This window comes from Tupaia chinensis, unplaced genomic scaffold, assembly GCF_000334495.1.
Source record: "Tupaia chinensis unplaced genomic scaffold, TupChi_1.0 Scaffold000081_1, whole genome shotgun sequence".
Classification (NCBI taxonomy): Eukaryota; Metazoa; Chordata; class Mammalia; order Scandentia; family Tupaiidae; genus Tupaia; species Tupaia belangeri.
The window spans coordinates 4,420,082-4,431,407 of record NW_006159542.1 but is presented as its reverse complement, the minus strand read 5'-3'; the positions used below and the strand labels follow the sequence as shown (position 1 = coordinate 4,431,407).

At 50.3% G+C, this 11,326-nt stretch overlaps 1 protein-coding gene across 2 annotated transcripts in view; it reads left to right on the top strand.

Annotated features, from left to right (window-relative positions):
* The window catches only part of ALAD (aminolevulinate dehydratase), an 18,331-nt gene extending 7,337 nt beyond the window's left edge, over nucleotides 1-10,994 (top strand). The window contains exons 2-13 of one of the 2 annotated variants that reach the window (XR_333721.3): nucleotides 278-464; nucleotides 2,162-2,212; nucleotides 2,682-2,778; nucleotides 3,075-3,210; nucleotides 3,331-3,414; nucleotides 3,514-3,602; nucleotides 3,851-3,906; nucleotides 3,994-4,081; nucleotides 4,170-4,256; nucleotides 5,372-5,501; nucleotides 7,973-8,104; nucleotides 8,542-10,994. Coding sequence is in view for 1 of the 2 variants with exons in the window: in XM_006142761.3 (XP_006142823.1) it covers nucleotides 352-464; nucleotides 2,162-2,212; nucleotides 2,682-2,778; nucleotides 3,075-3,210; nucleotides 3,331-3,414; nucleotides 3,514-3,602; nucleotides 3,851-3,906; nucleotides 3,994-4,081; nucleotides 4,170-4,256; nucleotides 5,372-5,501; nucleotides 7,973-8,034 (993 nt within the window). In the remaining variant the exon portion in view is untranslated. Of the gene's footprint in view, nucleotides 1-277; nucleotides 465-2,161; nucleotides 2,213-2,681; nucleotides 2,779-3,074; nucleotides 3,211-3,330; nucleotides 3,415-3,513; nucleotides 3,603-3,850; nucleotides 3,907-3,993; nucleotides 4,082-4,169; nucleotides 4,257-5,371; nucleotides 5,502-7,972; nucleotides 8,129-8,541 lie in introns of those variants that run through there. The other variant, XM_006142761.3, reaches the window with a different exon arrangement.
* Nucleotides 10,995-11,326: the final 332 nt, after the last annotated feature.

Here is an 11,326-nt window from a genome sequence, read left to right as displayed (position 1 = left end):
ATGTATAGCAATTGAATGTATGAATAATAATCATTTTAAAAAAAGAAATAAAACAAAGCAGTCATTAAATACGAGCCTTAATTTTAGATCATTAGATGCTAATTGCTATGAAAGTTTCCTGTCATAGACCAGCAAGGGTTGGTGAACCACGCTGAGGTGGCATTGGGATAGAGAGAGGGAAGGCAGGAATCTAGAAATGCCATCTTGTAGTTGGGGCCATCTCCTGTGAACAGGGACCATATCTCATGTGCCTCCTGTCACCTTCATCTCCTCAAAGACTGAACACGCAGCAGTTGCCCCAGGAGCCGTCGACTCCAGCCAGTGACTGCCCTGCACCTTCTCTGGCCCACCATGAAGCCCCAGTCTGTTCTGCACAGTGGCTACTTCCACCCTCTGCTCCGGACCTGGCAGACAGCCACCACCACCCTCAAAGCCTCCAACCTCATCTACCCCATCTTTGTCACGTGAGTCCACAGGAATGGGCCAGGCCTCTGGTCTGCCTTTGGCAGCAGGGAGGGTGACGCAAGTTCACTGGAGTGGGCATCAGTATTTCTGAAGGGGAGAAAGTTGATTATCAGCTTGGAATTCAAGGCATTGAGAGTGGCCTAGTGGGTTAAAAAATAGCAAAATTAGAGACAAACTTTGTGGGCCAGCCAGTGGTATGGTGGTTAAGGCAGCTAGATCCTACATGGCCAACTGTGCAGTTCAAATCTCAGACCTCAGTTCTTGAAAAACATACAAGGTGTGTGTGCGTGTGCGTGTGTGTGTGTGTGCGTGTGCGTGTGCGTGTGTGTGTGTGCATGCGTGCATGCATTCGCCCAAAATCCATAGGGAGGCACAAGTAGAGAAGAGATTGTAGCGTGACCATGTCCTGCAGGGTGATTTCTCCCTTTCCTTCTCACTCTGTCTCTTTGTGGTGAGCACACATGCCCTGTGGCAAAATTTTTTTAAAAAAAAACCTTGGAAAGAACTTAGTCATCCTATTTGAAAATAAGAGTTACCTTTGCCTGCCAACCCAAGCTTTTGCAGTAAGACAGAAACTGAGAAGGTGCTCTGTAGATTGTCAAGTGCTGTGGATGCGTAGGAAGTGGCAGTAGTTGGGGCCAGCAGGTGCCATGGAGGTTAAGGGACTAGACTCCCACATGGTTGACTGTGGTTCAGGTTCCGAACCTAGTGGCTTGAAAATCATGCCAGGTGTGTGAGTGTGATGTGCCCAGAATCCTGAGAAAAGAATGGAGGAGAAGGGCTTGCCTCCATCTCGCATAGGGAGTGATTTCTCCCTTTCCCTCTCTCTGTCTCTAGCAAGCACGTGCACCCCATGTCAAAAACCTTAAAAAAGAAGTGACAATAGTGATTATCAATAATAGCAATAGCAGTCATTTATGAGTACTTACTGTATACCAGGTACCGTGCTGAGCACCCACGTATGTAATCTCATCCCGTCCTAACAGCATTCTGATGAGAAAGGAGTAGAAAATACTCCTAGATTGTCAGCTCCTTGAAGGCAGGGATCTTTGGTCACTGTTGGATCGTCAAAACTTAAAACAGTATCTGGCATATAGTAAGTGTTCAATAAATGTGTATGAATGAAGGAATCCACCCAGGAGACAGATGGAGGGTCTGGGGTACAAAGAGACACCTTGGCCAGGGTCACCCGGTCAGTAAGTGGCTGGGATCAGAAACGAGGCCCTACTGACTTCAGAGTCCAAGTACTTTTTTTTTTTTTTTTATGAATTATTTAGTTTTATTTATTTTAAATTTGCTATAGGCATGTGTGCTCACTAGAGAGAGAGAGTGAGAAAGCAAGGCTTTAGAGCCAGGACTTGAACCATGGTTGACCATGTGGGAGTCCAGCGCTTTTAAGCGCCGTGCCACCTGCTGGCCGCCCCAAAATCCAAGTTCTGAACCACCTGACTCCTTCCTGTGCTTGCTGTTCTTTGAGCACAGTTGCTCCTGTTGCCATTATTGTTCTTGTTGTTCCTGTTATTATTTCAGGCCCTGGGCTTGGCCAGGCTGGGGAGCCAGACACTGGAGCCCATCCTCCTCCCACCATCTCCATGCCCATATTCCTTCCCAGCTCCCCACACATCCCTCCCCGTCACCGCCCCACCCCCGACCCTTCCCACAGCTACCAATCCATTGCCCACCCCCGCTCTTGCAGGGATGTTCCCGATGATGTCCAGCCTATCGCCAGCCTCCCTGGAGTGGCCAGGTAGGAGACCTGGGGAGGGGGGGCAAGGGGATGGTGGAGGGAGGGTTCACAAGTGCAGGTGCCGGGGCAGAAGTAGACCCAGGAGGTAGGAGATCCAGAGAGGCAGACGTGGTGGAGAGAAGGTTTCCTCGGGATCAAAGCTGTGCTCAATACAAGAGGCAGCCTCGTAACGTAATGTGCTACCCGTCATGGGGCTTCGGAGCAAAGGTAGTTGCAGAAGGGAGCCACACTTCAGATGGGAGTGCGGAGAACCTCAGTGGGACCTTCCACAGCTCCGCTCTTGGGGCCTTGGTTTTCCCACCTGATGGATGGGTACGTTCCAGCCCCTCCCTGTACTGTGGGGCTTGAGCCCTCCGCGCCCTCCTGGTGCCATGTGCACCTTGGCTTCTAACAGAGGCATAGAGCGGAAGGTCTGGGGGACTCTTGCCTGGGACCTGCCTCCCCCAGCCCCTACACCCCACCCACCCAGGTATGGTGTGAACCGACTAGAAGAAATGCTGAAGCCCCTGGTGGAAGAGGGCCTGCGCTGTGTCCTGATCTTTGGCGTCCCCAGCAAAGTTCCCAAGGTGAAGAATTGGAGGGAGGGTAAAGACAAGGGGGCGGGCAGGAGTTCGGCCACATCCTCATGCCTACCGCATGCTGGCCCTGGGGCCACAGGTGGAAGACTGCGGTCCTGCCCTGTTGGGGAGGGGCCTAATTAGCATTGTGACTTCTTGACTGGACAAATCAGGTTCCCTCTCTGGGCCTCTGTGGCACCCTTTGTAGACGGTGACAGTTTTCTGTGCTTCCTCATCCAGGGCTGCACTCTGTCATGGCTGTCCTTCCCAAGGGCATCCTGTAACTTGTCCTTCCCTGTCCCTAGGATGAACGGGGCTCTGCAGCCGACTCCGAGGATTCTCCGGCGATTGAGGCCATCCATCTGTTGAGGAAGACCTTCCCCGACCTCCTGGTGGCCTGCGACGTCTGCCTGTGTCCCTACACCTCTCACGGTCACTGTGGTAAGCTACCCCCACCCTCCAGCCCTACTGCCACCCGCATTCCCACTGCCCACTTCTCCCCAGGGTGGGGACAGGCCAGGGCCCACAGGGTTCCCCACAACCCAGCCATCTCTCCTGCAGGGCTCCTGAGTGAAAACGGAGCATTCCGGGCGGAGGAGAGCCGCCAGCGGTTGGCAGAGGTGGCATTGTCCTATGCCAAGGCAGGTGAGAAAGCCACCAGCAGGGATTGGCACCTCTGGGCCAGGGAGGTGGCACAGAGGGTCCAAGGGGCCCCGAGTTCTGAAGGCTACCTTCTGCCCCCAGGGTGTCAGATCGTAGCACCATCAGACATGATGGATGGACGTGTGGAAGCCATCAAGGAGGCCCTGATGGCACATGGACTCGGCAACAGGGTACAGGCAGGGAGTGCAGGGAGGGGATGGGGAGGGGAGAACCAGCCGTGCCCCGGAATCTGCCAAGATTCACTGAGGGGAGATAGCACTGGACAAGGCCTTGGGGAGCCATCTCAGCTTGGGCAGCTCAGAGGGGGAAATCAAGCCCACGGCCCCAGGGAGACGATAGGCGCTCTGCTTCCCACCCACAGCACCCTGGCACATCCGCCAGGGGCCGACTAAGCTTGTGCCTCCGCCCTCTCCCACAGGTGTCAGTGATGAGCTATAGCGCCAAATTTGCTTCCTGCTTCTACGGACCTTTCCGGTGAGTGGGGATGGGCAGGGATCTGCTGGTAAATCCCTGGCCCGTTAGCCCCAAACTGGAGCCTGCCCTAATGACTCTGCCCCACAGGGATGCGGCTCAGTCAAGCCCAGCTTTTGGAGACCGCCGCTGCTACCAGCTGCCCCCTGGAGCACGAGGCCTGGCCCTCCGTGCAGTGGTGAGTGACCAGGGCTTGGGGGCTTCCCCACCTGAATCCCTCCCATGCCCTTTCTGGGGACAGCCCACGCTATACCCTCATCCCCTAGGACCGGGATGTACGGGAAGGTGCCGACATGCTCATGGTGAAGCCGGGAATGCCCTACCTGGACATCGTGCGGCAAGTGAAGGACAAGGTGAGACAGAGCAAAGGGGAAGGGGTTCAGAGGGATGGAAGAGTCTGTCCACAGACTCAGGCACCTTGGATGAAGGGACTCTGGGACCTCAGAGTTGGAAACAACTGCCCCTGGACAGGAATTCTCTCCTGCCCAGGAAACCCTCTGGCTGGCTATGCCTGGCTCACAGGAACTTTTAAACAACTCTGGTTTACCAGTTCCAGAACAGGCCAGGGTCCAGCAGAATCAATAGCATTACCAGATTGCAGACTTGGAGGCCACGTGCCAGCTACAGTTCAAGTCCCCAACCCAGTCAGCCTGAAAACACCAGGCACAGACGCATGTGCTCGGGTTCTCCTGGCAGTCCGGAGAACAAGAGGAAGAGGGTCACTCAGGACTGAGCCCCAGGGAGAGTCCTTTTCTCTCTCTCTTTTTACCGTTTTAAGATTTATTTGGGGGGGGGGGAAACCGCAGAGGGGGAGGGGGTTATTTCGTTTTAAGATTTATTTGGGGGGGGGGGAACCAGCAGATGGTGTAGTGGTTATGTCACCGGACTCCCACATGGACTACTATGGTTTGAGTCCTGGACACAGCAGCTTGAGACTCAAGCCAGGCACATGTGCATGCGTGCATGCCTAAAATCCTGAGAGGAGAGAGGAGGAGAAGAGGTTGTGATGTGACCATCAGCCCTCTGGGAGATGATTTCTCACTTTCTGTTTCTCTGTCTGTCTCTTTCTGGTGAGTGCATATATATGCCCCATAACAAAAATATCTCTCAGAAGAAAAAAATAATTTTTCTCATGAGAGAGAGAGAGAGAGAGACCCCCAGTAAGGCCTCACAGTGCGTCCACTTCGAGTCTCAGCCAACCCGGATCACAGGCCCACACGTTTGCCCAGCATGCTCAGGGATGATGTCCCGGGATACAAACCCAGGACCTTTCCCATATGGGGCCAACTGCATTACCACTGCACCACTGCTGGCTTCTCTCTTGCATGTACTCTATCAGGGATTTAAAAAAATGAAAAACAAAAAACGGGCAGCAGTGGGTCGGAGCCCAGGTTGGCAGGGAGGAAGGGACACTGCAGAGGCACCTCCAGCTTCTGTTGAGCCTGTTCACATCACTGCTTCTCCGCAGCATCCTGAGCTCCCTCTTGCTGTGTACCACGTCTCTGGAGAGTTCGCCATGCTGTGGCATGGAGCCCAGGCCGGGGCCTTTGATCTCAAGGCTGCAGTACTGGAGGCCATGACCGCCTTCCGCAGAGCAGGTAAGCAGGGGTGGAGGGTCGACCTATGCCCCAGAGACTGATAAGGAACTGAAGTCATGTGACAGCTGGAGCCTTAGGCCTGGAAATACTAGTGATTTAAAGAGCACGACTTGAGGAAGGTATTTAACCTATAGAACAGGACGTGGAACAATGAAGAAAGCAGAGCTCTGTATTCCAGTTTGACCGTGAGAACTTGGGCAAGACACTTCTCTGAACCTCAGTGTCTTCATCTATAAACCATGGGCAAAATACCTAGTGCACGGCTGTCCTGAGGATTCCGTGAGAGAATATGTATAAAGGGTATATTCCTATCACTCTATCAAAGGGACCTGGTTTTATTAATAAAGCACACCAGCATGAGAACAGAACTTAAAGCTTTCCTACTCCCGGGGACCAGCAGCTGGCATAATGATTATGTCACTGAACTCCCATAGAGTCGACCGCTGTTCCAGTCCTGGACCCGGTGGCTTAAACTCATGTGAGGTGCTTGTACATGCGTGCCCAAGATCCCAAGCGGAGAAGGGATTGTGGTGTGGCCATCCCCCCCGCCCCCCCGGGGTGATTTCTCGCTTTCTGTCTCTCTGTCTTTCTGACAAGTGCACGCACCCTATAGCAAAAACCTCTCCCCCAAAAAAAGAAAAAAAGCTTCCCCACTCCCTCCACTGTACATTGTTTCTTTAACTTAAGTTTATTTATTTATTTCATTTGCTATAGGCATGTGTGCTTACCAGAGGGAGAGAGAGAAGGAAAGTAAGAAAGCAAGCCGCCAGGTCTGGAACTTGAACCATGGTCGGCCATGCCATGCCACCTGCTGGCCCCTCTATTTTCCTTTTTTTTTTTTTTTTTAAGTTTTTTGTCATCGAGTGCATGCACTCACCAGAGAAAGAGAATGTGAGAAATCATCCCCCAGGGCAAATGGCCACACCATAATCCCTTCTCCTCCATTCTCTTGGGGTTTTGGGCATGCATGCAACATGCCTAGTGTGATTTTCAAGCCCCATCTCCCATCCAGGACTCAACCTGTAGTTAGCCCTATGGGTATCCAGCACCTCTTGGCCCCAACTGGCTATTTTTTTTTTAAGTTTCTGTTTATTTCTTCCATGAGAGAGAGAGACATAGAGTCAGGAACTGCCAATAGGGTCTTCATACGTGATCCCCAATCTTGGCCAACCTGGATCACTTGCTTGCATACCTGTGTGCTCAGGGCGATCCAGGACACAAAACTAGGGCCTCCCACATGAGTCCAGTTATTTTACCACTGCCTTCCACCCCCACCCCCAAACTCTGCATTTCAGACATTGGCAAATCAACAAGACCCTTTCTTCAATACATATTGGCAAGCATAGAAGATTATATATTAAGTTAAATAAGTCAGACTATGAAAGACAAACACTATTTGCTCCTTCTCAGTGTATACTGAACATTTGTACTCTATGGCAGAAATTGAAAGATTTGAAGATACAGTAGTAAAAAGGGAAAGTGTAGATAACAGAGGCTTTATAATAACGGAGTGGGGGATGTACAGTGAATTATGGGTGGAAGAGGCCCAGAAAAAAAGGTATTTAATAGGCATGAGAATATAAGGTTCTTTGTTAGAAACAATATATGTAGTAATATCCTTGATTTGATAATACACATTGCATGTATGCTTTGAAAAAACATATTATACACCATAAAGATATGCAATAATTAAATGAAAATAAGAAATTATAAAATAAAAAATATCTGACAATAATAATAGAAAAGGCTATAAACTTGGTAAATGGAGATAAAATGGTCCATGTATCTTTTATTTTCTGGAAAGTAATCAAATTAAAAATTAAAATACCCTTAAAATAAGGATTTAAGTACAATCTCTAATATAATCAATAAACAAAATAGCAAAGCATAATTACCCAACTAGCCAGGGATGGGAGAAAAATTCATGAAAATATTCATTTAGTGAAAAATAAGTAAAGAAAGGAGAAGTAACACAAACTGCATAGAACAAATAGGAAATAAATAGCTGACAATAAATAAAAGCTTAAAGTATCAGCAATTGCACTAAATATAAATGGAATAAATATACGGTTATGAAAACAAAGATGTTGATGATTTATTTAAGAATTATGTTATTTAGTTTTATTTATTTATTTTATTTTATTTTGACTAGAGGGAGACAGAGAGAGAGAGAGAAAGTGAGAAAGCAAGCCACCAGGTCCAGGACTTGAACCCTGGTCAGCCATGCGGGAGTGTCCAGCACCTTAACCACCACTCCACCTGCTGGTTCCCACATTGGCAAACTAAGGCCCAGAAAGAGAAAATGACTTGCCCAAAATCTTGCTAGACCTGAAGGTGGGTTCAGGGTTCTGCTGTGATGCCTAGAGGCTGTGTCTCTTCACTGCAGCCTCCTTCCCCACCTGGCCCTCCCCTCCCAGAAGGTGTGCTCAGAGCTGATGCCTTGCCCCCCTCTTCCTGCCTCTCCCAACCAGGTGCCGACATCATCATCACCTACTACACACCTCAACTGTTGCAGTGGCTGAAGGAGGAGTGAGGGAGAGACTGTGAGACCCAAGACCTAGGACTTTAGAAAGTTCTGGGGCCTCGGAGAAGTGAAAGCCAAAGTAAATGCTGCTTTTAGAACTGTGCCCATGCGTCCTTCCTGCTTGCATGCTGGTGGCTGCCCAGCAGCCTGGGTCGTCTCTGCCAGCTTGCTGATCTGTACCACTCTTGCAATACATCTGCATGGGTCCTCCTAAGCGTCCCCACTGCTGTCCCAAGGCAGCCATGAGGCTCACCTTTGCCACCCCCAGCTCCTTACTCTGGCATGGCTTCAGCTTGCAAGCAACCAGGAGTCCTGGGTACAGACTTGGCAGGCCTGAGAGAGGGGCTTGGAGCTTTAGAGGAAGTGGAAGCAGCTGGATCTTGGACCCTAAGAAGCTCCAGAAGACCTGGGGCCTCAGGCAACAGAGCTGGGTGCTGGGACCGAGGTCTAGATTGACATCCCTGGGCTTAGAGTTGAAATTTGCTGTGAATCCACTGCAAGGTGTTTCCCTCACAGGCCGGTGGTTGCCAGGCTGCCTGAGATCTGTTCTACCCTGAGCCATAAAACAGAAGAATTACTCACTAAGGAGCAGAAACATTGCCTGAGGATCAGAATCCCGAAACAGGGAGTTTCTGCTGGAGACGCTGCCACCACAAACGCGTGTTACTCAAGAGAAATGTCTGGAAACCTCTGCTTTATGCCCAGGCACGAGCTGGTTACTAGGAAAACAATGACCAGACTTCAGCTGGCCTCTGGAATTTATACAAACAGAGTAGAGGAGACAGAGAAGAAGAAAACAGACAAAATAATTACCAATTGTGATAAGTGCTGTGCAGGAAACAAAGTGTCTGCAACAGAGAATAACAGGAGAACCTCTCTTAAAAGGGTTGTTGAGAAACCCTTCTAAGGTTGAGACCCATGAGGGACAGGGACAGAGCCAGACAAAGAGTGGAGGGAGGCATACAAGAGGCTGCAGGAACCACACGTGGGCAAAGACCCTGTGGTAGAAGGAACTAGGAAGAGGAGGGAGCGTGACAGAGCTGGGGTTGGAAGGGAAAGCCAAGGCCAGACCCCACACCTTGTGGGGAGCACAGGGTTTTATTTTGTATCTGATGGGAAGGATTTTAACCAGGAGTTGTGTGTGGTCCAGTGTCCCGTATTCTGCTGTTAGGGGAGAGATGGAGCAGCAAGAGAGACGGGGTGTAACAGTGGAGGTAGGAAAAGGCGGATGTGCAGGGGAGACGCTTTGGGGTTAGCAGATTTCGCCAGTGCTCTAACTCCAGAGGCGATGAAGGGTAAGGAAGGAGAGGAAATGAGGACGCGTTTCCGACTCAGGCAACTGACTGGATGGTTTCAATTTCTTCTTCAGAGACTGACATGGCATATCTTTTCCCCCTAGTAAAGTGAAGGCCCAGCTAAGAAGGGACCAGTTTGCAGGTGATCTGCAGAGTAGCAGGGAACCACCACTCTAGGGCCAAAGCAAGTTTTTTGTTGTTTTCATTGCCAAGGGCACATCACTTACAGGGGTTGGGGGAGAGAAGAAAGCTGTGGAAGAAAGTACCTGTCGGTGAGTCATGGTCACATCATAACCCTTTCTTCATTTCTCCATCCCGTCAGGATTTGAGGTATGTGCTCACATGCACCTGGTGTGTTTTTCAAGTCAGCGGGGCCTAGGTTCAAATCATAGCCATGAGGATATCCAGCTCAACTACTAGACTATTGGCTAGTGCTCAAAGCAAGTTTAATTTGAACCTTCAAGCAAAACAACCCACTTTAAAATTTAGAATTATAAACTCATAGGAGCTCTTGTAGTCAGATCAGTCACTCTGGCTTCTCCTGGTAGACTTCCTTCCCCAGGAAAGTGGCTAACTCACTAAAAGACCTGAGCTCACCCTATCAGCTTTCTGGAAGGCTGCCAGTCAAAATCAGGACTTGAAGAGTCCTTCCATGGAAGCTGAGCTGGATCACCCACCTGGGCACTGGCCTAGCAGCTACTGCAGCTATTTCAACCATCTGAGCCTCCTGTCATCTGCCCGGGAGCTCATTTCTTGTTCAAACAAGAAGGTGCCTCAAGGCGATCTCAGATTCACCCTCTGTTCTGAGTGTGAGACACATGCTGTTCTTTAGGTGCATGCAGTCCAGAGGAACCAAACATCCCTGTCCAGAGCCCTCGGGGAGCACGAGGGAAAACACAGTGGAATGAGGATTGTCTACCTGAGAACCGGGAGACACAAACATGTCCCAGCAATGTGGTGACAGGTACTGCGAGGGAGCTTACCAGGACCTGACCTGCTTGGAAGGATCCACACACACTGGCCTGAGGGACTGACATGTGAACCTAGACCTGAAGGCTGAGCAACCACGCTAAGCCACGGTGGGGGAAGCTCATTCCAGGCTGAGGGAATGGAAGTGCAAAGGCAGTCTGGGCAGGAGGCTGAGAGAGACTAGGATCAAATTCAGGGACACGAAGGCCACCTTGGCCTTTGTAGGCTTCATTTAGTGAAGGAAGCCATTGAGCAGGGAAATGAATGAATCAACACTTTACAAAAGGATGTGGCAAAGTGTAAATGAGATGTTAATGACCTGGACTGCAGTGGTGACAGGAAGGAAAAACGGGGTGGGTTTAGGGTGTTAAGAGGGAGAGTAGATGGGAGAAGTGAACTTGCCTTGACCTTGGGTGACTAATGGGCTGTTTACTGAGGTAGGAAAGCATGGAAGAGGAGCCAGAACAGGGTCAAGATGGAGGCGAGATACTAACTTTAGCTTGGGTTGTTTTGCAATAAGGAAGAGATACCCAGAGAACTTTGTGACTCACCTAAAGCCTGTCGTTTGTGGCAGAACTGGATTAGAACTTCAGATGCACAGAAAATACCAGCTGGGATGTGAACCCAGGTGGTCTAACTTCAAGGTCTCTGCCTTTAACCACTGTGCCATACAACCTCCCAATAAACAGCAAAAATATGCCTCTCTCTATAATGTTATAATTGAGCCATCAGGCATCACGAGCATTGTGAGTGGCGCCCTCTGGAGTCAGGACTTGTCACTGCGGGCGGCAGCCCACAGTGTTCTGTCTACAGAGGCAGTAACCGCCAGGTTGCAGACAACTGGAAGGGTCTGGGTGGTCTCGGGGACCTGGCTCCTTCAGAGCCCCACCCTCTGCTGTGTGAGCTGTCCTCACCGGTAGTCATTTCATCTGTGGTCAGAGAACTCAGTTTCCGTAACCTCGTATATTATCCAGATTTCCAGGTGTCACAGGGGTTAGTGAGCCTAAGCGCCTCTATTAGCAAGACTGCATTGTCTT